The sequence below is a fragment of the Protopterus annectens genome, chromosome 2.part1 (assembly GCF_019279795.1).
Source record: "Protopterus annectens isolate FY-2018-M chromosome 2.part1, PAN1.0, whole genome shotgun sequence".
NCBI classification, from domain to species: Eukaryota; Metazoa; Chordata; order Ceratodontiformes; family Protopteridae; genus Protopterus; species Protopterus annectens.
Window position 1 is genome coordinate 78,407,548 of NC_056729.1, and position 27,862 is coordinate 78,435,409.

A 27,862-nucleotide genomic window follows, 5' to 3' on the forward strand; every position below is an offset into this window, starting at 1 on the left:
GTTACACACACATTAACTATTATATACAACATCAGTCATCACTTTAAATAAAATATCATTAAAATCAACTGGTCACAAGAACACCTTCTAATTACATTCAAGGTTTAACCCATTAGGTACCAAAGCGCCAAATTTCAAAATGCATACCGTCTCCTTGTACAGTAATCTTTTCTTTACTTCTGTTTCATCCCATCCATTAACAGTTTCCAAAATCATGCCTTTTAAACAGTCACTCATACCATCATGGCATATAGTGATGTGCTATGGGACTTTCTATTCTCTTATTTCAGCTATATAAAAAAGGTTGCAAGAGCATCTCAGTCCATAGATAACACCCATGGTATTATAGCTTACACATTGCCTGGGGGAATATGTTACATCATTAATCTTTTCAAAATAAGGTACTATATATTGGCAAATAGAACATTTTACAAGTCTTTGTCCCCACTAGTTTTGAATCTACCAACAATTCTACTTTTGGAAACTCAAAATTACGATGGACAACCATGTCTTTTATACTTCTCCCTTTCTTTAAAGACAGTGTAGGCCTATATGGTAATATATAATTTAACTTTCTATTTTTCAATAAATATTCCCAGTAATATTTAACCACCTTATATATTGTTACAAAATAAACTTGCCTATTACTTTTATCTTCATATCATACAAAATATTATAATTTTTAGCTTTCTGTCTTTCATTGTCATTCACCAGTCTATTTAAAACCTTCTCCAATATACATTGATCATAGCCCCTACGTAAAAAATCTGCACACACATTTTCAGTTCTTCCCACAAAATGTCATTATTACTATTTAATCTTCACTATAAGGTAATGAATTAATTGTGAGTGATAACAACTTTCAACATCTAAGAAATAATTAACATCTGGAAATGTTCTTATGTACCCTTGTCTGTACACTTTGTCCCACCTTTCCTTCCAATTCCATATCCAAAAATAGAACTTTTTTTCCTACTTGCATACCATCAAATTTAAGACCAAATCCATTCTTTTGTAAATTCACTATAAAACTGTTTACCAAAAATTCTCCCCCTTCACATATGAAGATTAGATCATCAATAAATCTAAAATATTTTAGTACATATTTCTTATAAAACTCCATATGATATAAAAACTTATATTCAAAAAGACCCATGAAGAGATTGGCATACATAGGGACAAACGAAGCCCCCATTTTCGTCCCCTTAATCTGATATAATATATCACCATTAAATTCAAAATAGTTTTTCAAGCAGAAATGTAATAGCTCAATTACATAATTTGTTAATGGGCTATCACCTAAAAAATATCTCACTGCTTCCAACTCTAACTGATGACTTATGTTAGTATATAGACTTTTTACGTCTATAATTAACCAATAATTCTCAACTTTCCATTCAAAGGGCTTTATTTTGTCCAAAAAGTCAAGAGTCACAAATATAAGAATCCAATTTATAACTGATGTAACAAAAGTGAATGCATTAAAATACCTATATTGTGCAAAAAATATTTTGTAGCTGCAACTATTGGATGTCCAGTTGGGGAAGAACAATTCTTATGGATCTTTGGTAAACAGTAAAATTTCGCCATAACACTACCTTGAGTGGAAAACGTCTTCTGTACATATTTTTGGAAAAATAGCCAAGCCTACAACCTTTCCTAATCAATTCATCATAATTTAACAAGGCTTCTTTATATTGTGAAATTAATACTTTCTTATAAGTATTATTGCCATTCAAGTTGTCATCAAACATCTTTTTATATTGTGAAAAATGCATAACAACAATTTTATGTCCTTTGTCAGCTGGTTTGATTACTAAATCGCGTCTCTCACTTAAAACTTTCAATGCCACCCATTCATCTTCAGATAAATTATAAGAAACACTCTTTTTAGTTTAAAAAAAAATTCATGCACATTTTTTCTAAATCAAAACTTATCATTGCAGAAAATTGTTTTATACTTTCATTAGAAAAGGGAGATATAAATTCACTCTTCACATTAATATCCAATATATCAAATGAGCAGTATGCATTCACTTCGTCTTGAAAAAATGAATCACAAGAAATAAAAATGTCATGTTCTTCATCTATTTCCAGTGTACTATCTAAAAAATTAGACACATAACCATCTGTAATTTCTTGCTTAGAAAAAAAATTCAATCAAATGCAATTTCCTAATAAAGCAGAATATCTCAGCTTTAAGTACATGCATTCTGGGCAATACTACTGGAACAAATTTAAGCCCATGATTCAAAACAGACATTTCATTTTCATTTAACATACATCCTGATAAATTTAAAACAAAGTTACTTAAGTTATTAACACCATAAGTCTCTTTGGCATTTCTTAAAAACACTTTAAAGTCAATACAGTTTTCTTTTTCGCCACTGTTGCCGTCCCCTTGTTGTTTCATAACGGTCTCTGATTACTCCAAAAGTTCTTTTGCATGTAATCCAGTTGTTGTGCATTGGGTAATGGAGGATATGACATCTCTTGTCATCCATCCTCTTCCTATTCTGTAGCACTAGTGCCTGAAGATGCGAATTAAACTTGGTGCTGCTTTCTTCCTTCTCTGCCTAAGGAATGGTCACCCCCCTGACGTCTCTTTTTATTGGTTCCTGATTGAAAGGCCATAGTATTGCTGTAATCTCTCAGGTCTCTGTTGATTTTTTTAGTTTTTTGTTCTGTTATTTTCTGAGAAATGTCATGTAACTTTTCATTAAATTACATAATATTTTCAAAGCGACCTGAACTTAATTGCACAGATAGAGAGAAACATAGAGAAATTATTTCTTCCTTTAACAACCTTTGCCTAGCCATATCCCTCTCAGTTAGTATTCTTATGTACTATGTACCACAATTGTGGGCTGCCACTTTCCATCTCTGGTCATAAGTTCTGTCCTCAGGGTCTGAGGGGTTAAACAGCAGTGATGGGTTTTTATAGACCCTAAGTCCCCGAGGGGAAATGTCCAGTTCTGCATACCTTTACAAACAAAGCAGGTTATACTGTAAAGAAGTTTCTTTAGTCAGTAGTCGCTCCAATTTCAATACTGAATCTTGCACCTCAGGCTGAAGGGAAACACCAGTTCTCTGTCCAACCACCAAAAATTGATTAATTACCCTCCGATTTCGACCCTCTTCAAGCAGTTCTGTCCAAAGTAGACTTTGATTTTCTCTTGGATTAATATTAACAGAAGCAGACTCTAGATTCCTTTCATTGCCTCAAGAGACAAAAACTGGTCAATTGTTCTCTGGGCACCACTCGTTCCTTCCTCTCTGAAGATCCTGGGTAATATGTAAATCACTTGCTACTCAAATTAGCTTACCACACACTATGTATGCTTCTTCAGATCCTGATTCTTTCTTATTTACCACACACACATTTAAATACTCTAGGTCCATCCGTTAATTAATTATTAATTTAACAATAAACTAATTACTGATCACTTAGCTATTCAAAGTTACAAGAACTGCAAATATATGAAAATATATTATAATATGTATATTATATTAAATCAATTAAAAATAAAATACAAGCAGGGACATATAATATAGTAAATTAATATAATTATTAAAATAGCATTTATTAAAACCAAATATAATATAAAATGCTGCAAATATGTAAAAAATAATCTATATTCAAATAAATTTAGTTAATATTATATATAAATTAAATCTAAATCTGCTGTTATATATGTATGTATATGCACTCTTAGCCATGCAAAATATAAGGGCTATCTTTTCTTTTGAGTGCTGGTTTTATACATATAGGGTGATTTGATTGTTGGATGTTGGTGCTTATTACATTTGACTATTTCAGAACTCTAAATTTTAAATTATGTTCTCCTAAATCTTTGACTATTTCCAGAACTCTATTTAAAAAAAATTATCTTAAAAATGTGTTTTGCTATGATCATAGACTCTATTCTTTAATTTTCTCTTTGTCATTCCCACATCAAAGCTAAACACACTTTCACAGTTTTGCTAAGATAATAATATTTTTCTGTTATACACTCAAATTCAAGAACAAATTTACTTGAAAAATAATACTGTACAAAATCTTGTTCACTTGTCTAGTTATATCCTACTATTTTCATAGTCATCTCATCTATAATCAAAAAATCCAGTGTTTTGAATTGAATGCGTTGATAAAGCTTGACTACTATTGGTGGTGTATATTCATATATATCTTACTGTTAATTATTCCATTCTTGTTTATTGTTTTACCCTTTAGCATCCATCTTTGATACTTAAATTTATGTCTAGGAAGCTGATAGGTATCATTAGATGCTTCCATTATAGAATTTCACCATATAAAAAGACATTATTAGAAATATTTTCTGTAGCCCAGAACTCTCCTGCCACTATGGGCCTCATGGGTGGAGGTTCTATAGACCTTTAATTATTGGTATTCTGGGATGTTCACTAGAGAAGTAATCATATATTTTTTTCAATCTGTTGGCACATTTAGCATATCATAGGAGATTCAGCTATATATCTCTACAAATCTTGTGAAGGGTGTCCTGTTGTTATTTCAAATAAGTCTGTATCACTCAGTCAGCATATTAAGCATAAGTTGATTGTATTCTTCCATGTTAAATATTACAATTCCACCCCCTTTGTCAGATCCTGGGTAACTGGAAATCAGGATCACTCGCCATATGTACAACAAAAACGATGAAAAATACAAGAAATACCACCACAGAGAGGAAAAACAATGAAACCACTGAAACACAATAGCTTTAATGTATCTTAGCACCACTGCTTCACAAGCCTTCCAGAAGTAACATGTTACATATTAACTATTATATGTAACATCAATCATCACATTAATTAAATAAAATACCATTAAAATCAACTGGTCACAAGAACACCTACATTCAAGGTTTAACCCATTAGGTACCAAAGTACCAAATTTCAAAATGCATACCGTCTCCTTGTACAGTAATCTTTTCTTTACTTCTGTTTCATCCCATCCATTAAAAGTTTCCAAAATCATGCCTTTTTAACAGTCACTCATGCCATCTTGGCATAACATATAATGATGTCCTATGGGACTTTCTGTTCTCTTATTTTTGATATCTCTCAGATGCTCCTGCATCCTTATAATGGCCTTTTCGTTTCACCTATATAAAAAAGGTTGCAAGAGCATTTCAGTGCATAGATAACACCCATGGTATTACAACTTACACATTGCCTGGGGGTATATGTTACATAATTAATCTTTTCAAAATAAGGCACTATATATTGGCAAATACAGCATTTTACACATGTCTTTGTCCCCACTAGTTTTGGATCTACCAACAATTCTACTTTTGGAAGCTCAAAAGTTACTATGGACAACAGTCTTGATGTCATTGTTTTTGTTGTACATATAGCATCTCCTTCCATGCCTGAAAACTGAACTCCAGTGGTGGAAGAACACCGTACAGAGGAACCTGGGGTGAATTTCATTTTTACCAGAATCGGACAAGACTATCACCATAGACACATTTTGGAGGGCCTACCTAGGTTCCCTGAAAGTGCAGGGTACTTGGTCTCCTCAGCAGAGAAAATTGCATATAAATCATTAGGTGCTACTAGCAGTCTACCTGGCCTTAAAAATCTTTCAACTGAACTTAAGCCCAGAGACCCTGCAAATCAAGACAGACAACACCACAGTGATGTGATGCATAAACAAGCATGGGGAACTGTGTCCTTCCTTCTATGCAGCCTTTCCAGAAAAATGTGATGCTGTTTCAAGAAATAGGGGTAACCGTTATAGCTTCCTAGATTTTTGGTCATAACTGTACCCTGGCAGATTCTCTAATCAGGGACCTTCTAGACTCAACAAATAGATGCTGAAGAGAGAGGTTTTCTTGGACTTAACCATAGAGTGGGGGATCCCCTCAACAGACCTGTTTGCCTCTCACCACAGTAAACAACTGCGGTACTTCTGCTTCAGAGCAACAGACAGGAGTTTGGAAGGTAGATGCAGTCTCCACATGGACAGACTGGTTCCTGTATGCATTCCACCCTTACCTCTGATCCCAGGGGTACTGGCAAAAATCAGGGAGGACAGACTCAGCATGATCCTGGTGGCTCCCTTCTGGCTGAGACAGCACTGGTTCTTCCTCCTCCTGACACACAGTGAGAGGAGACCCTGTACCCTACCAATGGAAGTAGATCTCAGCCAAGCCAAGGGATCTGTCTTACACCACCACCTACCCACCCTCAGGTTAACAGCCAGGAGGACTGTATTTTGGCACCAAGGACTGCAGCCTATCCCAAGGACATTCTTTTTATTCTAAGGTAAGCAAGGAAGCCCAATACCAGGAAACCATACATGGCAAAATGGAAAAGATTTTCCACCTGGTGTCACAGCTAAAACACTAACCCTTTTCAGGAAGACACTAACTCAGTCTTGCAGTACCTGTTAGATCTCTTTAGACAAGAACTTTCTTAATCCAGCATTAGAGTACATGCATCTGCCATGTCAACTTACTTGCACAGTGCCCACCTATCTTCTTGCATCCCTGCCTGAAACTTTTTCTAAAATGTGTGAGTCAATTGAGACCACCCAGAAGGAACCCTGTTCTAGCATGGAATCTAAGTTATATGTTGGAAAAAAAACTAAGCTTGCTCCCATTTGAACCTGCTGCCACTACCTTTTTAAAATGCTCACTTGGAAGACCATTTTTCTTGTAGCTGTTACATCAGCTAGGAGAGTCTCTGAGCTACAAGCCCTCTTGTGTAAAGAACCATTTACTGTCTTCCACAGGGATAGGGTCACCCTCAGAACAAACCCATCTTTTATACCCAAGGTAGTATCAGAGCTTACTTTAAATCAGGGTATCCACATACCAGTCTTCTTCCTAAATCTATATAACAAGGCAGAGTAAGTCTTCCTCTCCTGGATGTGCATAAGCAGATCAGGTACTACCTAGACAACCCCCCCCCCCCCAACAGAGCAGAGCAATTATTGGTGGCTTTCTCAGAGGGTGAACATGGCAAGCCTGTCTACAAACATTCCATTTCAAAATGAATAGCTGACTCCATCAAGTTCTGTTATTCACACCATGGAAAGGATTTACCTGGGCATATTAAAGCCCACTTCACCAGGCATGGGGCAACTACCACTTCTTTTCTCCAAGGAGTCCCTACCCAGGCCATCCTAGAGGCAGCCACATGGAACTCAGTGCACACCTTTACAAAACACTGTAGTCTAGGCAGTGTGTTCAGGGCTAGAGCAGGTTTTGCTATGCCTGTCCTGCAAAATCTTATTTCTTAGGGTCATGCAGATGACCCACTGCCCACTGCGTATCTGTGGGAGACCTCCCAAGAACGAGTACTGCAGTAAGAACATGCACAGTTGTATCCCACTTGCCATAATGGTAGATGCTCAAATAGGTTGGTGTTGCAGTACAAAACTCTCCCACCCTCCAACCCCTCTACTGCTGACAGCTAGTCTCCCCCTTACTGGGTGCAGGGAGTAGAGAGTTTTTTCCCCTCAGATGGTCCTTTTATCTCCATCATGCCCTCTCTGCCTCCTGTGTCTTTTCCTATTTCTCACTTAAACTCAGAGATCTGGGCAGATTGTGCTGTCCTCAGGCATCAGACTGCTCATTCACTGCTTAGAAAGACCTAAAGAAGGCACCAATGGATGCCCTTTTTATATCCTGATGTCCAGTTATCTGTCTTTGGACATCCATCAGCTAGGGATGATGTAAAGTCTCTTGAAATTGGGACAGTCATAGGCTTCTATATGACAGGAAGACACAAGAATCAGGACTGAAACATTGATCTACTTGTACACTTACAGTTATGGTAAGTGGGACATAACTGTACTTGATGGTAAGTTTATTTACACAACTGTACTTTTTTCAGTTTGAGCAGAGACCTGAATTGGGAACCCAGTTTGGTAGCAGATTACAACAATGCTGTAGTTTACTCTTAATGTTTATATTGATAGGAGCAGCATAAAATATAGTGCAGTCATCATAAGATTAACTGTTGGTTCAGTTAGAGGACACTTGTTTTTATGAATTGTAAAGATTGGAGGTCCAAGAACTGAATATTGTGGGATTACCTTATATACTGTTAGATTGAGATGAAGCTGTACCATGCCATTTGACAGCTTGACTCCCGTTATTTAGGTAATTAGAGAAACACCTGACCAAGTGAGGAGTTAACACCCTCCGTTGGATATGCAGTGATGAAGACTGTTGTGGCCCCACTGTGTCAGAACTGTCATTTTCATATTTCCACTCTGTTGCTTTCATACAAGTTTTTCTACTGTGTTTTCTTTTAAATGATCACAAGTACATTTATTGTTGGTAGTACCATCTCTCCTATGTAGCACTTCAGTAGTATGTGTGAAAGTATTTTTTGTATACTTCGCACAGAAATTATAGAGCTGAGTACAGGAGTTGTTTTATCTTAAACTGCCCTGCCACATCGGGAGTAATCCAAGTAATTTCTCTGTCACCTCCGTTTCATACAGTACTACATGTTTTGTGCTCAGCTGCACTTTGGTCAGTCGTTCCTCATTTCCTGCACCATCTGTTTTGAAGATATTCTTTGATTCATGCTTTTTATTCTACACCCTAGTTTTACTTCACTACACATACTCTGTCATTGTACACCCTCGTTTGACATTCCTTACAGTTTTCTTGAACAGACCAAAATGCATCAGTGCCATGCATTCTGTCACACTAACAATATGCCTGTTGTGTGTGCCTGTCAACAGGATATGGCAACATACTAGACTTTATCCAGCCAGATCCTAGCAGTATCTTTGGCTGCTGTTGCATTGGTACCACCACGTATAATGCTTGATCACGTCAATTTTTCCTTAAAAAACACTCGCATTTCTTTGCCTCCAAAACAAAAAGCACATACCAGTCCCTCTCTCATTTCATCTCTAAGCCCTTCCTTATGCTGACATTATTCTGCTAGTCTGTGTAACTCTATGTCTTAAGAAATGCTTTCTTGTTTCATTTGATCTCTCTTAACAGTCTGAAATTAGCAAATATATTGGGTTCAATTACCTCTGTAGCATTTTTATGCTCTGCTTAAATGTATTTTTTCTGACGATTTATATGATGCTTCCTGAGTCCCATCAGTATGTGTATTTCGACTCATTACATTTTGTTTGCCATTTGGAAAATTATTTGCTATAAAATTCAATTAATTTCTCTCACTGTAAACTGCCCCGCCTTCCATGGCCAGATCTGAAGCATTTCTCATACATTTAGCCAGTTTAAAACTGTGCCCACTTTCAATCACATTCCTTCTTTATTGATGCAAGTTGCTTATGTTTGATTAGGATTATTCATCTGGGCAAGGTCCATTCGCATCCAAGGCCCAAGTAACATGATCAAAGCAGATCATAATTAAAGCAGGTATATTGTTACTAAAGCAAACAAAGCTTAAGATGTTTCTAAGAGTGAACAGATACAAAATCCAACATCATAATAATAGCTGTTAATTCATTTAAGAGGGTTAAGGCTGTGAGATGCAGTTCCTGTGATACAGGGTTTGATTCTGTCAGCCCTTATTTGCTTACTGTGTGACCTTGAGCAGGCCACTTAACCAAACATTGCTCCCAAGTCATTCCTGAAAAGTGATTGTGTGTCCAGTGGACCGCCCTGGTTAACAAATATGTATTGTTGTTATTACTGTTATTATTAGGACAGTTATAACTGGCCTAACACAAAATAACAAACATTGTTCATTAAGTGATGTCTTCATTATAGTGACCTTTCTATTTGTTTAGACAACATTATTGTAAGATAAAATGAGTTTCATAAAGCTTTTTTTGTGTGTTGTACTTGGTAGTTTTAGAGTTAGCAGCATACATTTCCAGCAGCTATTCTCCAAAAACACTGTGACTCTTCTCAGTTTCAATGACAGAAGCAGATGAGGAGCGAAGGACCTTCTTCTCACATTGAACTTGTAGTTAAGTACTTTTTCCATATGCTGAAATATAGGTTAGAATTTTTCAACTACATACACATACATACATATATCATCTGTTTTTGCTCTCAGACATCAAGGATCCTTTCTTTATCATTTAAGCAGCCACAAATGAGCCTTTACTAGTATGTGAAAAGTATATCCTTTTGCATTCCTACAGTTTATTTGTTCACAAAAATTCCTCTCCATTTATTGCAGCATTCAACTATTAACTTATTCAATTGTAATAAAGACAATGTTGGTGTATCTCTACTACCTCACTCTCTTCAGCTATTTTATAAAAATGGTTTGTACTCTCTCTCTCTCTCTCTCTCTCATTATCATTACACATGCAGTTCATTGGATGGCTGTTATTGTGTTTTTGGTCACTAATAAGTCTTTGAATGCCACATGCACCCTGTACTAAACACTTCCTGACAGATGTACAGTTCTGTTTTTGAATTACAAGTCTGTCAGTGATGTGAGTGAAATGCCCTCATACTGATTGTGGTACATCACACAGAGGGCATAGGTTAATATTGGCAGGCCAAGATTGTGGGCTGTGTACATGTTGATTTATAAAGTCCATTGAATATGTGGGAGAAACAGACAAATGTAGGTTTTGTAAAACCGACTTGGAAACAGTTGCGCACCTTGTTGCTGGTTGTGACATACTAATGGCAGAAGAACTGTATACTGAAAGGCACAATAATGTGGTGAGACTGTTGCACTGGGGATTGCGTACACATTATGGTATTGAAGTGGCCAAAAAACACTGGAAACATGAGCCACACAGCATCATAGAAAATGAAGAAGTCTACATCATATGGGATCATCCGTTACCAACAGTTCAAAAGATAGATGCTAGAAAACTGGATATAGCGGTCCAAGAAAAGAAGACAAGAGTAGCACTGATCGTTGAAATTACCACACCCATACATCTTGCATTCAGAGAGAGACAAAGTCATAAAATATCAGGATCTGCAGGCAGAAATGAGAGCAATGTGGAAGACAGATACTCTGACAGTTCCAATAGTAGTAGGAGCAACAGGTCTTATAATAAAGAATTTACAATCTTATTTATATATGCTACCAATACATGTAACTCCATATGAACTGCAGAAGGAGTCATTACTGGGCACATTGTGGGTGCTGCGAAGAGCACTACTGGCTAACATCAAAGATTGAAACAATACTAATTTCATGAACTTTAATTGTACTTTGACTTAGGAATGGGGTTCACTCCTGTCATGGTATTAGAAATCAAAAGACTTGGGAGTAATTAAAAAAGGGCATCTCTGAGTGTGATGCTACATGCATAAAGGGAAAGGGTCATGGACATTAAGAACTGATGTCATTTTTCCCAGTCATAATGTGTACTGTATGCAGAGAGAGAGACAGAGAGCAAAAGCAAGGGAAAGACGACAGAAATGCAGACAGGTTTAATGCTACTTCATTTCCTGTCGAAATGCAGACAGGTTTAATGCTACTTCATTTCCTGTCTCAGATTGCAAAGTAATTTACAATTCCTAGGAAATAATGGGTTAGATCTTGGAGCCCAGTACACCTTAGCATTTAGCTTTTTCAGACAACTAAACCTCTTCCATTTGGACCGTAATTCAGGCTTTTCATTCAGATTATTTAATTAGCAGCCACAAAAGCAAAGCTCCCAAACGTTACCATGCTGTAAATCATAGCAGTATTCTGTCAGTGTCATGCCCAGTCAGAGTGGCACTTTAGTACTAAACAGATTTAACTGTTAAAGTAAAACAGTAACTAGAAACTTGTTTTTTATTTTTAGGTTGATGTTTCAGATGCCGACAGTGGAAAAAGGATGCCTCAAACACCACCCTCCTCATCAACTTGCACTAGGTGAGTATCAGGTGAAGGAAGAAACATTTGGTTTTATATTGTGTTATTTTAGTGTATGCACATATGTACATACATTTTATATATATGTATATACACACACACATACATATACACACGCAGACACATACACGTGTGTGTATATATAATAAGGGCACACTCAGTTATGGAAAGATATACTATGTAATGGAGGAGAGCATGACAATATTAGGAATATTTTCACTGAATGCAGTTTGATTTTTGTGAGCTCATGAATGGAGAAGTCCCAACAGCATTCACAAGAGAAATATTTCTGATGTTTATAATCATGCTACTTCATATTTTGCTGATGTAGTACCTGGAAAAAAATAACATATAAAATATCTGATTTTATTTATTTGTTAACAAAACACAATTGAAAAGTCATGTGCAAGTAAAATATCACTAATTTTGTAGGTGCCTGTGCTAAATAACTCATTTTATATGTGTCCCTATACTAAGTACATTTTGCACTTGTAATGTGCTGTCCATCTTTAGTTTTGTGTAATTCATAACTGTCTAATTAAATCATGTACAATGCTTTCTGTTATACTTTTAGCCACTGGCAAAAACAACTAATAGGCATTTCTTGTTAGCCACTGCTAATTTTATTGCTATTGCTACACCCAGTAACATTCACACACACAGTAATCTACTGTCTTGTTTTTGCCAGGAAATATATTTTTCCCAGAATTCTCCACATTTACCAAAAGTAAATTGCAAATGTGAAACACCAATCATTTTTATAAATAGCTTTGCTTGGAGCATGATTGCGCACAGATCTTATCATGTTCAAGTTTTAAGTTGTTCACTTTCATTTATTAAAAATAATTTGGGGCCTATTTTTTATAATTCCTTCAGAATAATGTGGTAGTTGTCATAATGCTTTTAGCAGCTTTGTTTGTGTTAGAGTAACTTACAGATTTACTCTTCAAATGCATTGTTTGAACTGTAACCATATGGCATCTTAGCTGGCAGCAGGGAATGGAATTAGTTTTGAGCAGTTAACCGGTCAGAGAACAGTTATAGAAGAGAGATTCTTGTTGGGGCTTGTTGTTAAGCAGTTGATTAACTCTATATGTGAAATATTATCATTGCTGGAAATAACAATTTTTTTAGGTTCTTAAGATACTAAAACATGCAAAATGTGTATTTATGTATGTGTGTGTGTGTGTGTGTGTGTGTGTGTGTGTGTGTGTGTGTGTGTGTGTGTGTGTGTGTGTGTGTGTGTATATGTGTGTCCGTGTATATAAATCTATATTTATAATTAGTATATGACACTTTATTATAGTGCAACTTACTGAATCAATCCAGCAGATCGTAAGTAGACATATCAAAACTTCAAGATGGGCTTTAACATGGATCTTTGCAGGGGATAGTATTTTGATATTGCTGATCACGTTTGTCCATGCATCTCTGGGATATGCTTCAACATGGGTTGGGGAAGGAGCACATCCAATGTACTTCATTCGACCAGGTGTACTTGACAGCTTTGTATGCACTTACATGTGCTCCTACCAGTTTCAATTCTTCTAAGTAAATATAAATTATGTTTGAGTTCTGATGCAACAAAATACCAAAACCAAAAGGCCAACAGTAAGTAATCTTGACAAGTTATAATCCCAAGTACACAAAAGTGGAAAAAAAAGAATAAGAATACCGTCACATGTATTACAGGAAGGATTTTTGTAATGTGTAGGGCTGGGGCAGAGTTAGACTGCCAAACCTGACAAATGCATCCTAACCCTGCCCTTGCCCCTAACCTCAACCCTACATAGAAAAAGCAGTCCTATAACACCATGACTGCACAAAACAGCTCAGACTCACACCAATAAAAAACACTGCAGGACAGTGAGGGCATGAAGCCAGCTGTAAACTGCAACAGTAGCCTTGGCAAAAAAAAAATGATTGCAGAAATGTTTCACTAGTGAGTTATTTATGTTAAAAAATGTAATTAATGCTCTAACTGTTATACATAAAGTAATAGCTGTAAAGAAAAAAAAGATTTGCTAAACAAAAGAAAACAACTTTGAACATTTGAAAGAGACCTTAGAGACAGTGATAAAGTCTCTGATCCCTTTGTCTTCACATTTTAACTGAGCACAATGGAAATGTGGGGATCTATGATTATTAGAAGTCAGAACTGCCTCTTTCACCTTCAGAAATTGTTAGCTTTAAGTTTGTTTATTTTACTCATAAAATTGACAACAAAATTTGGCCAGTCATGTTAGTGATTACTGTGTTTAAAATCTCTTCTGTGTTGTTGTGTCTTTCGGCTTTTCCCGGTTAGGGGTCGCCAAAGCGGAACTCCGGTCCGGTAATGATTGGCAGTAGATTTTTACGTACTGGCTTGCCAGGCCTAACGCACAACCTTCAACGAAGGAAGGCCCATTCACGCATGTCGCCACACAGAAGACGCTCTAACTGAGAATCGAACGGGCAACGTCTAACTGTGAGGCGACAACGCTACCGCAGCACCACCACCGCTGTGTATTAGTAAAATAAGTCTGAATCAAACACTCACTGCATCACAAGTAAGTTATTGGACAGACTCAAAATAGCTTCTTCATCACAAACATGGTTTCTGCCATAGAACATGAATTGGGCCCCAAAATTAAAACTGAACCAGCAATAAACAGGAACTTTGATCATACCAAAAACATGTGCTACCGTTTACCCCTTCCGTCCTCCATTCATCTCCAGTGTTTACTCCTTCCATCCTCCATTCATCTGCAGAATCTACTGTCAATTTGTGGGAAGATCTTTTGTAACCAAATTGGAGTATGAAAGTAACTATTCAAACACTCCCAGGCAAAATGTCTAAATCTGCTAGATCTTATTGTATGTTTTGGATCTTTTTTGAATTTCTTTCCAAAGTTCTCCATTTTTCTTAGTTATTCTTCTCTTTCCACTCTACTCTGATTTCTTCACATATTTTCTTGTAGGTTTTAGCTTTTCTTCTGACCAGTTTAGTCCCACAAGGCAAGTGATCCCTTTTCATGGGAGACCTAAGGTGGGTGTTTTGTCTAAGGGGGAAAGTTGGCAGGGAATTTGGGAACTTCCCCATCTCTTTTCTGTAGGTGCCACATGATCTTTTATACCCACCTGGGCTTACATCAACTCACGCAGATAAGACCTCATTTCAATGTTTCATAATTGTGGTGCATTAGCTTGTGGGCCTTACTTACTTATCTGTTAGATTTTTGCTATCTGTGTTTTTAGGTTCTGTTGTAAATTTCACAGTTTCTGGTAGTCCCATTTCACTTTCTGTATTCAGAATTTTTTTTATTTATTTCAACGAAACATTAACATGATAAAACTCTCCTGCATGCTCCCAGTTTATAGTACTTCCTTCTAAATCTACATGTTCCCATTATTCCAGGTTCTTTGTTCATCTTCTTCCAGATGACTCCTATTGTCTCTTTGGACTTATTCATTTTTGCCATACCAATAAGTGTAAAATTCTTCTTTCACATTCTTTTTCCTTGGAGTTGAATGAAGTTTTGGTTATTTTATACAAAGAGTATTCGTACTCCAATCCTCCCTTTCAACAGTGTCCACGGTGTCAGTCTTTTTTATGTCTCATTGTGCTACTTCTTGAGATAATAATCACATTTTGCCACATTGCCCCATTTCTGTCAAAATGAGTGAGATATATTAACCTTATCTGGGTAGTTGTGTAATATCTCAGCAGATCAGGAAGACCCAGCCCTCCTTGCTCCACTGGTAAAACCAGCTTCACCCTTTTAGCTCTTGCACACTTCACATTCCATATAAAATTGTTTTATTTCCCCTCTTAATATGATTTATGGTTTTCCTTCAGGCTGGCAGTACTCTCCAGGATCACAGCTTATCATTTTAGATTTAATTTATTCTCATGTTCCCATGTTCTGCTGAAAATGAACACTTGTTGTCCAGTCGGACTAGCCTGGCAAACAAATGTTAAATAATAAGATAAATAAATGTTTTTTTCATTAGTAACATTACTCTAATTTTTACCCAAACACTTGAACATTTCATTTTGTCATGTCCCCTCAAATAAGGATGTTTAAGGATTTAAGCAGATTTACCTAAACCCTTAAAATGGATTGTTTTTTTCCTCTGTAAAGAAGACTATTCATTTTTGCTAAGTTAGCTGCAGCCAGGCTCCAAAATTTTGAACAGTTATCTTTATTCTTAACTAGTCTTTTACAGACACAGACCGATTGAAGAAATTCAAAAAAATAAAATAGAACTGATTCATAAACACAGTGTAATCACAAAGTACAAAGTCCATCAGGCAATTGATGCACTTAGCAAATAAACCAAATGTGGACTCATTTTAACAGGAAATATGGGAGGGTGGCAGCAGAAGTGATGTGTAGGGTAGGAAGGAGTTAGGTGATGTGTCCAGTGGAAAATCACTTGCAATCATGTTTTTAATAGAGGTGTCTTTCTCGTGTTTTAGCACTCTAGCCTGGAAAAACATTACTACAGGATGGTACTTGCATATTATCACAAACAGATATTTCACGGCAGTAACGGTTGCTTCCCAATCCTGAAATGTGTTTGTTAATGTTGCTGAAATGTGAAATACTGTGTTATTTTCAGTAATACAGTTTGTTTTCTGGAGTCTTATCAATAAAATGTTAACATACTGTTGTTGTTTCCTTATGGACTTAAATGACAGCATGTCTTTTGTTTTCACAACGTACACTTTGTAAAGGTGAGCAGCGCAGTGAAGAAGTTGGAGCAAGAGCTAAAGGGAAGTAAATCTGCTTGGTTTGACATAGGATATACAGTCCAACAGTGCTAGTGTACTGTTTAAGTCTTCATGTAGTAAAGCATTACATCGTATTGTCCAGCTTGCACTTGATGGGTGCACTTGGTAACTGCTGCAAGTTTGCAGTGTTGGACTCTGTAATATTGCCACAGCTGCCACTGACTGTACTGCTTCAGACATGCAGCACCTTGCTTGTTAACCGATATTTGAAGACATACATTGATTTATGTAGGAACACTACACATCCTTTCCATTGACATACCAGGTTACATACATGTCCTTATTATGAAAATAAATGTAGAATCACATATGTAACTAGCTCTGCTTGTAATACTGCTTTCCGTTCGTCAGAAAGAGAGCATCCGTGACAATTCAAGCATGCGTGTGTAATGCACGCAAAACAGGAAGACGGTTTCTTGAAAAGTTTGTAAACATGAAGGTACTCCAAACTTGTTTTTCTGCAGTAATGACTTCAAATAACACCGAACAGTGTTTCCTGAAGTCATTCTATTCCAGGAAGCGAATTTCACAACTTCGAAAATCTGGTTGCGATAATACATAAGTACCGCTCTTGTTACAACTTCAGCGAGTAGCGAGGTTGTTTCTCAATCCACCAAAATGAGTGGGCCTCAGTTGTTGAGTATAACTGTATAACATGAGAGCTTATGTTTATTCACAAAAACAGTTGATGCACTCCTCTGAGTGGTGCTGTAATAGGAAGTGTGAAATGATTGGTTAAGTTTGGTCCTATAGGCTTTACTGTTGAATTTTTATGTGGAACCCTGATACATTTAAACATTAAAAAATTTGACAGTTTTGACAGTTACTCAGTGTTCCTTTCTACTGTGTACAGTATAATAAATTGTGTTGTCTACAGCTCAATGTTTTTCATGTGTTTTGAAGTATACTTTGTTAGAGTTAGAACACAAGTTTTAATAACCATATTTCTCAACCTCTTCATGTGAACAATTGGAAATTATGTAAAATGCCTTCAAAAGTTTAGAAAAAGAAAAATAAGGGAAACTAATTAACATACATTTTGCATGTTCATTGACGTAGGACAACATCCATTTGTATATAACAGTGGAATATCATATGCACAGAATTAAACACAAACTGTGGTAACATATAAGGGAAATGTTAGTACCGCATTTCTTCTGGAAATTTGTTATAAAAATGAGTGAACATAAAGGAAAAAGATCTGATGACAATACTTTGTTGATGAATGTAACTGCATGTGGACAGTAAAGGAATACTTATGACTTACTAACAATCTATGGTCATCTAGTAGGATTACTGTTGATGTTCTACGTGTTTCACTGTTGCAGTCATAACTGTAGGGTGCTCCTGCCGGCAGGCAGCCCGAGGTCGGCCAGAATCCCAAAGTCTGGGTCCGGCGTCGGCTGTACAAGCTAGTACCCTGACGTCAGTACGCTCTGGTACATAGCCCACAGCCGACGCCATCTTCTCCAGTCTTTCTTGCCGTGCAGTGGAAAGCAGCTCGCAAGTCGTTGGTTGGCGATTTTCGAACAGAGTATTTTGTTGTTGTCGGTCCGAAGTTCTTACTTCTCTTCTCAAAGCTAAGTACCCCGTTGGGGAATATTTTTCTTGTTCCTCCGATGTCAGAAAAAGTTAATAATTGTATAACGTGTGGGAAACAAATACCTCATAAAGATTTTCACTCTTACTGTCTACCTTGCTTAGGCCCTGACCACGACGTTTCTTGTTGTCGGTTCTGTGCCAGGTTCAACTCTCGTACTATCAAGCGCAGGTACGATTGGGCTTTAAATTATTTTGGCAGATGCTTCAATTATAGAATGTCGTCGGACACTACCGGAATTCAAAAGAAGCGCAAAGACAAAGACAGGCCTCCGAGGTCCAAACAGGACTCGTTGCAGCTGGAGCCAGCATCCGGTTCGGCTGTCGTCAGTGAGGCGCTTTTGCAGCCCCTGTCGTCTGCCACTTCTGAACTGATGGCCGATACGGACTCCCATGGGGAGCCATCAAGGCCCACTATTTTAACTGCTGCAGGACCTTCGGACGTCACTCCTTCAGATGGGTCCGGAACCGCTGTGCAGGTACCGGCTTCTGAGGGGGTTTTCAGGCCTACTCACATCACTATTTCAAAGGCAAAGACAAAGACTCCTGTTAAGTCTAAAGTTCCTGCTCAAGCTGCTTCTGAATCTACACCCAGGACACAGAAGCAATTATTAAAGATGGCTGAAGATTTGCTTACAATGATTAGGGGTTCTCACCCCCCTCCTGAGAAAAGGCCTCGACAGGATGTTACTCTGGATTCCTCTGACCAGGCTTCTATATCTTCTGTTTCTTCCTCAGATCAGGAATATTCCTTTCCTCCTTATGAGGATTCGGATGCTGAGGACTCTTTACCATCGGCCTCTCCGCCTGAGGATTTCTCTCTTGGGGAAACCTTGCATGAGATGAGGGAACATTTTCATTGGGAAGGACAGGAGTATTCTGCTTCCAAGAAGAGGCTTAGGGAATTTCTTCTTCTTCCTCAGCATAGGCCTTTAGCTATCCCTCCTGTTTTGGACATTGTAGATGATGCTTTTTCTGAGGCTAATTTGAATCCTGATTCCATGCCTCCTGCTCCTTCTAAGCCTGATAGATTTTATAGGGTTCCTGACTCTCATTTATTCTTATTTAAAACCCTTTATGGATCCTGAAACTATTTCTCAGGGCTCTAAGGCTGCTAAGGTTGCTACTTCTAAAAATCCTATTCCCTCTGAGAAGGATTCTCGTGCTTTAGACAGGTGGGGAAAAAAGGTATATACTTCTGCTACCCTGTAAGGGCTTTAAATTGCCAGTTTCATATGTTTAAGTATCAGCAATTTCTTTTGTCTGTTTTAAAGCAAAAGCTTGCTTCCCTTCCTGCTTGTGCAGAGGATAAGGAACTTCAGGATGTCTTGCATGCTACTGAACAAGTGAACAAACATAGTTTACATTGTGGTTTTGATGCTTTGGATGCTTCTTGCAGGGCTGCAGCCTCTGGTACTGTTATCAGAAGACATGCCTGGCTTCGTGAACAAAGTTTACCTGAACAGGTTAAGGCTAAGTTATTAGATGCCCCTGTTCAACATGATGTTCTTTTTGGATCCAAGGCTGAGGAAGTTATTAAAAGATGGAAGAAAAGGCAAAGTCTATGCAGACTGTAAAAGATTTCTTGCAAGTTCAGCCTCCTAGATTTTCCAGGAATTGGCCCTCTAAAAATTGGTCCTTTCCCACGTCTGACAGGCCTCAAAGGGGAAGATATAGACGCTCCAGAGGTCGTGGTCAAGGTCAGGCCTCTTACAGATCTAGACAATGGACTGCCTCTTCACCTAGAAGGGGAGAAGACAGATCCCAATCTCAAAGAAAGCAAACTCAATGACTCTCTCGGTTGGGCTACAGGACCCCTTCACCTGGATGCCCCTCTCGGAGGAAAACTCTCTCTTTTTTACAGAAATTGGACTCATATTACCCAGGACAGATGGGTATTGGACGTGATTTTAAAGGGTTACAAATTCCACTTTCACACTTTGCCAAGGGCTCACGGTTGGCCAGATCTGCCAAAACATCAATGGCCAGAGGCCTTAAATCAAGTGGATGCTCTTCTGGCCATGAGAGCCATAGAGCCTGTTCCACTCTCGGAGATGGGAAAAGGTTTTTATTCTAGACTGTTTCTGGTTCCAAGAAACCAAAACTCATGGAGACCTATTCTGGACCTTTCTGTGTTAAACACCTTTTTGGAAATTCCAAAATTCAAGATGCTTACTCTGCAGCAACTAATTCCAATGCTCTCTCAGGATGCCTGGATGGTGACATTGGATTAAAGGAAGCCTACTTACACATTCCCATCAGGCAGGAACGCAGGAAATTCCTCAGGTTCAAGGCAGGTTCGAGGCACTTTCAATTCTCTGTACTGCCCTTTGGTTTATCTACTGCGCCCAGAGTCTTTACCAAGTGCCTGGCACCAGTAGTGGCTTACTGCAGACTTCAGGGGATCCAGATTTACCCCTATTTGGACGACTGCCTTATTCAGGCAGACAGCAAAGATCTTCTACTTCAACATCTGGACTTTGTTCAACGTCTTCTCCTCCTACTGGGATTCTCAGTGAACACAAAAAGTCACATTTGATCCCTTCTCAACAAATGGTATTCTTGGGAGCCCTCTTAAATACAACCTTACAAAGGGCCTTCCTCACTCCAGAAAAACAAACTCAGCTGGCTTCTACTTTCAGCACCTTAGCAACTCTATCTCAGCTCACTGCAAGGAAATTCCTGCAGGCTCTGGGCTACATGGCTTCCTGCATTCTGTTGATTCCAAACGCAAGGCTTCATATGAGAAAGCTTCAATGGTATCTGAAAAGTGTATGGTCACAGCATTACCACGATCTGGATATTCTGATTCCTCTGATCCCCTGCCTTCAGAGGGAGTTCCTTTGCTGGTCCAGGGTATGCGCTTTAAACGAAGGAAAGCCTTTTCGTCTACCTCAACCTACTCAAATCCTAACCACGGACACCTCGGATTATGCTTGGGGAGCACACTTTCTAGACAATTGCCAGCAGGGAACCTGGACAAAGGACCATCTTCACTGGCACATCAATCTGAAGGAAATGTTGGCAGTTCAAAATGCCCTTCTAGCCTTCAAGAACCTTTTGCAACCAGGGCCTCTGCTAATTCGCACAGACAACACCACGGTCATGTGGTACATCAACAAGCAGGGGTTCTCATTCTACCCCTTTGCAGACTAGCTATGGCTTTATGGGACACAGCTCTAAAATTGAATCTACATCTCCAGGCTCAATTCATTCCAGGGAACAGAATCTCTTAGCAGACAGCCTGAGCAGAAACATTTCAGATCCTCACGAATGGATGCTAGACACCAACTTATTCAACAGGATTACTGCAGTTTGGGGATGTCCCCAGATAGATCTGTTTGCATCCCATCTCAATCATCAGCTGCCTCGCTTTTGCACCAGGTCCTTCCACAAAACAGCTTGGAGAGTGGATGCCCTGTCCTTCAGCTGGAGAAGCCTTTCAGGATATGCCTTCCCTCCTCTTCCTCTACTACCTCGGGTATTACTGAAGATAAAACAGGACAAGCCCAAGTTCATCATCATCTTGATTGCTCCAAATTGGCCTCGACAGTTTTGGTATCCAACTTTAAAGCACCTGTTCTTGGGCCTCCTTGGATTCTCCCTCTGAACCCTTCGCTTCTGTCCCAGCATCAGGGTCAGTTACTACATTCCAATCTCAAGACCCTTTGCCTGGCAGCTTGGCTCTTCAAAGGAATTTGATTTCCTCTAGTCTTCCCAAACAAGTTTTGGATGTTCTTCTGGAAGCTAGACGGCCTAGCACTAGAAAATCCTATGCCTCTAAATGGAAGAGGTTTTGTATTTGGATGCAGGACCGAGGCTCGGATCCTCTGGTACCTGATCTCTCTTCTATTTTGCTTTACCTTTCGGAACTTTTATCTAAAGGACTTTCCTTTTCTTCCATTAAGATTCATGCTTCTGCTATTTCTGCTCATTTCAGTTCTGATCCTCCTGTTTTTTCTCATCCTTTGGTGAAGCAATTCTTGAGAGGGGCTAAAAATTTGCGGCCTCCCAGGACCCCTCCTGTCCCTGCCTGGGACCTTAATTATGTTTTAGAAAAACTTACTTTGCCTCCTTTTGAGCCTGCTGCATCTTCAGATATTAAGTTTTTATCTTGGAAGACTGTTCTTTTATTAGCTTTGACCTCTGTCAGAAGGGTCTCAGAGTTGCAAGCTCTCATGGCTGTGGAACCATACCTTATTTTCCATCAGGACAGAGTATCCTTGAGGACCAATCCTACTTTCATGCCTAAGGTGATTTCAAAAGTGGCTTTAAATCAGACAATTCACCTTCCTACTTTCTTTCCAAATCCTCAAAATAAAGGGAAAGGATTTTGCATTCATTAGATGTGCACAGACAGTTACGATTTTACCTGGACAAGACTAAAGAGTTCAGAAAGTCTAATCAATTGTTTGTTTCTTTTGCCTCCAGTTCTCTTGGAAAACCTATTTCTAAACAAACTATTTCCAAATGGATTGCTTATGGAATCAGATTTTGTTACACTCATCATGGGAAACAGTTTCCAGGTACCATTAGAAGTCATTCTACTAGAGCAGCTGCCACTTCTACAGCTTTCCTCAGAGGAGTCCCTACCAAGGATATCTTGGAAGCTGCCACTTGGAGTTCTGTGCATACCTTTTCCAAGCACTACAATCTCCCTCTGTTTTCTAAGACCAGGGCAGGCTTTGCCTCTGCTGTTTTGCAGGGTATTCTTGCCTCCCCTTCTTCTATCTAAAGCCTCCTCCCCTTTTACACTGCTTTGGGATTCCACCCTACAGTTATGACTGCAACAGTGAAACACGAAGAACATAGTACAGTTGTGTACACCTACCATAAATGTAGATGTTCGAGTGTCTTCACTGTTGCAGTCGGGATTTCCCTCCCTCCTATCCCCTCTTTTTTCTCCCTTTTCCTTTTTTGTGGTGTATTTGTGTTTCCTTGTTGGATTCATTTTGTTTTGTTGGGGACTTCTGACATCTAGGGCAAGAAAGGCTGGAGAAGATGGCGTCGGCTGAGGGCTATGTACCAGAGCGTACTGACGTCAGGGTACTAGCTTGTACAGCCGACGCCGGACCCAGACTTTGGGATTCTGGCCGACCTCGGGCTGCCTGCCGGCAGGAGCACCCTACAGTTATGACTGCAACAGTGAAGACACTCGAACATCTACATTTATGGTAGGTGTACACAACTGTACTTTCTAATGGTTCAGAACTCATTATGTAAGCATATAATTGCTGCACTGACTTGATTAATATGCAGATTAAATAAGTGGGATGGTAAACCTTTCAGCATAAAAAAACAAAGAAGAAATATATAGTTGCTTAACTAGACATAATGCACGTCATTTGCATCACATTGTTATTCCAAGCAAGTCCAAATTATGGAAAATGAAGCAGTGCTGTGTCTCTGCCTTCAGGAACATTCTCATTCCCACTGTAACGTTAAAGATTTTTAAGCTATTTGCCACACTTTCAGAAGCCCAGTATCGCAGGTAGAGGCTCATACCATTATATCATGGGGTCATAAAGGTTAATTTGTTGCTAGATAATTCTGCCAAACTGAAATCTAAGCCAATGCACAGAAGGTTAATTACAGATTATAGGGAAGTAAAACAGTTACTATATAAAACTAATTGGAGTGAGGTGTTCAGTGGAAAAACTGCAGATGGAAAGTGGAAAGTTTTGAATGAGAAATTGTTTGAGTGCAAAAAGTCAAAAAAATGTTTAACATCAGGGGAGTATATTTCCATAAGAACAAGACACCTGATTAAGGTGAGAGACAAAAAATATAAGAAATGGAAGAGAGGTCGAACTGCAACTTTGAAAACTGAAAAAAACAAGCTGGACAAACAGATTAAGCATAATGTTAGACAAGATCAAGAAAATTTTGAAGAAAATTTATATAAAGATATTGAGCATAATAGGAAACCTTTTTATAGATACATAAGATGTGGAAGGAGTAAAGATACACAAATTGATAAACTGTGTGAGATTCTAAAATTTATTCTCAGACACAACAGATTATAGATATATTTACAAAATCTTATGCAAAACAGTTTGGCTCCACAAAAGCAGATACTGGAATCAAATTAGATTATATTGAAAAAGAACTGTGCAAACTGGATCCAAACAAAGCAGAGGGAGGAGACGGAATAAGTAACAATGACCTGAGAACACTTAAGCAAGAACTTACACTGCCATTACATGTGTTATTCACTAGGTCATATAAATATGGGGGGATTCCTCAAGATTGGAGACATGCACTTATTAAACCTGTCTTTAAGGGAAAAGGGAGTAGGACAAACCCATAATCATATAGACCCTTAAGCCTGCTTTCATGTTGTGGAAAAATAATGGAGAAGGTAATACTGGATAAGTTATTCTCAGAACTGGATAGGTTGGGACTTGAAACCATATATCAGCATGCATATGTTGAAAATAGATCTATTACCACCTGTAACATGATGTTCTATAACAATATAACAGTAGCTATGAATGAAAAATTGTGCTGTGATGTGATTTATATAGATTTAACTTCAGCATTTGACAGGGTCATGCACAAAACACTGATCAATAAATTAGTACAACTAGGTATTGATGTAGTATTGATAAGATGGATAACTGCATGGCTTACAAATAGAACATGGCAAGTATCACATACCAACTGGACAGGTGAAATCCTTGGTTACAGTCAAGGTGTCCCACGGGGCTCTGTACGAGGCCCTTACTTGTTTAGATTGCATCTTTCAGACCTTACTTTTTCATCTGAGGTGTTCTACAGTCTATATGCTGATGACCTGAAATTGGGTGAACTGATTACAAGTGTTACAGATAAGGCATGTCTGCAAAATAATTTGACTAAATTGACCATTTAGGCACAGGAGAGTAATATGTTGATAAATACATCAAAAACTAAGCATATGAGATTTGGGAGACATAAACTGAAAGGTGAATGTTTAATACAATAAACAGTGATTGAAACTGTAGACTCATTTAAGGACCTGGGTATATGGGTAGATTCAGCTACGAGTTTTTCTAATCATGTCAACCAATTGGCTAATGATAGTTATAGAACTATAGGTTGTATAAAAAGATTTATAAAGTCTAGGAAATCAAACATAATGAAGTCATTGTTTGTTAGTTACATTAGACCAAAACTTGAGTATAGAATAACAATATGGAAACCCTATAGGAAAACAAGCATGAGTAAACTGGAAAGAGTACAGCGGAAATATACTAAGGGCATCCATGGATATGAAAATCTTAAGTTATTATGAAAGACTAGAATATCTGAACTTGTACCGTGTCTCTTACAGATTTTAAAAGGAGATGTTTTTCAGGTACATAGGGCATTTAGGGACAACTACCTCTGGGAATGTTTGGGGTTATCAAAAAGTACTAGAGAACCATCAGACAACCTATGTAGAAGATTCTATAGGATTGAGAAGTGTAGTAATTGGTTCGCTGACAGAGTAGCTGATGCTTGGAATAGACTACCAAATTACATTAAAGCAAGTACTAGTTTAGATATTTTTAAGAACAGCCTGGACATTTATTATGGGGACAAGTGTTCTGGCATATTGGCAAGCTAGAAGGGCTTTAATGCCCATGCTTGAAACATATGTTTGTATGTATTATAGTGTACTCGTACCATTACCTCACAGTCTGTGAATTTCTTTCACATTAGATCATAACCAGTGATAGTTAATGACAGCTCAATGGATTGCTCTAAAAAGAGAGACTGTAATTCAAACATCATATAATCTCAATGTTGAAAATACACATTGTTGTTTTGTTTTTTTAGCTTTGCTCAGAGGAGGCAACTAGACAGGGGATTCAGACATTAGATTCTTAAGTCATACTAAACTGTGCAGCATTATAACTGTCATGCACTTTGATGAGACCTGCAACACACCCACAGGTTGCAGTGTACCATATGACATAAAAGGGGCTTATAGAGTGTTAGTGAAATGAGCCATGTATTGTTTTTGTATTACAGTCCATGTGCTTTTGCTCTAACTCGTTTTTCAGTTTTTAGACAAAAATGAAAAGTAAAAGGAATGTAAACAACCAAGTGTTATTAACTAAAAAAATAACTGTAAAAAAATGAGGGACCACTTTAAAACATCGGAACGCTTAAAGTATTAGTGAACTTTATTTTACTACTTATAAAAGTGTTAGCTAATGGCTTATTATGTAGTGCATAAATGTTATAACTGTACTGTACACTTTCAAGGTAAATTAGAACGCATATCTGTGCAGCTGTTCATGGAGCTAATGCCATGCCTTGCAACTGTCATTAAATAATGACAGACATTTGAGTTTCAGATTTCATATCCCTCAGAAAATGCATGTCATGCAAAACCTATTATTTTAACAGCTTTCTAAGTTTGTAAAAGTAGTGTTTAAAATGTGTCCCTGTTTTGGGGGCTTTGTCCCCCAATTATTTTAGACTTTGTCAAGATTTCTTTTCCTTAGAAATTTCAAGGTATGGCTAATCCAATGCTGTGGATTTCATGTGTGTTGTGCAAAGTGCTTCTATGTACCTGATCAGCTGTTTTAAATGTTAGCATAGCAAATGCATATATTTACTTTTGTAGTCAACAAAGCAACCCTTCACAGAGTAACATGCTAGTGCTTTATACTACAGTCCAGTTATTTTAACAGAAGCAGAGAGTTTGGTTAAACAAAAAAATACCCTTGTTTCTAAGTAAATGTACATGATGTATATATACATACATATATATATATATATATATATATATATATATATATATATATATGTGGGTTTACTATGGTACATGATATATACATACATATATACATATGTGGGTTTACTGTGGTAAGGTTGAGTAGGCTTACATCAAGCGTTAACAAATTCAAGAAGTAACATTGATTTTCATTAGTGTGGAAGAGCGGAATGTTGAAAATGGTTTGCATGATTAAGTGCATTAGATATTTTCGACATTCCCCTCTTCCAGGCAAGGCAGATATCTCTCCTCTACGATTTTGCAGGACCCCCGCTGTGGGGGGCTGTGCCCCCCACACCCCCTGCACATTAAATATACCAACTCAGAGATCACACTACAGTGAGGAAATGGGCTACTTCCCTGTTCCTCAATGAAGAGTGACCTCCCTCCACAATCTCAGCATGTCGCTTGTCAAAAGGTCGAGTGCACCATGCTACTCAACTAACTTTGGTCGACCGCTTTTGGTTTGGTTTCCTGCCCCTTGGAAATCGTGATTTTGCACATCGGCCATTCGACTTCCTGCAGTTCAGGTAAGTCATAGTAAACCTATATGTGTGTGTGGGTGTGTGTGCATGCAAGTATCTGTCCAACACATACACAAAACACACACACACACACACACATATATATATATATATATATATATGTTTATGTATATACATGTGTGGGTGGGTGTGTATTTATGTGTATAATATACATGTGTTTGTTCATAGGTAAGTACTAGACTAGCTGCCCTTGTGGGCCATTGTAAGCATAGCCAGTTTCCCTTTTTGTGCTCAAAATAACCTATCCCATATACCATTTGATTATAAATTGGTCTTACCCATCTCATGGTCAATAATTACATGTAATGAGAATAACTGTGGTCATACCTTAGATAATTTGAGGGGACCCATGCTTGGGATTAAGCATTTAGGAACTGCATGTGT

At 38.0% G+C, this 27,862-nt stretch overlaps 1 protein-coding gene across 4 annotated transcripts in view; it reads left to right on the plus strand.

Annotated features, from left to right (window-relative positions):
- SH3D19 (SH3 domain containing 19) overlaps window positions 1-27,862 on the plus strand; it is a 2,322,497-nt gene that overhangs the window by 2,074,378 nt on the left and 220,257 nt on the right. For all 4 annotated transcript variants that reach the window (XM_044062032.1, XM_044062033.1, XM_044062034.1 and 1 more), the window contains one exon: window positions 11,738-11,808. In XM_044062032.1, coding sequence (XP_043917967.1) covers window positions 11,738-11,808 — 71 coding nt within the window. The remainder of the gene's footprint in view (window positions 1-11,737; window positions 11,809-27,862) is intronic.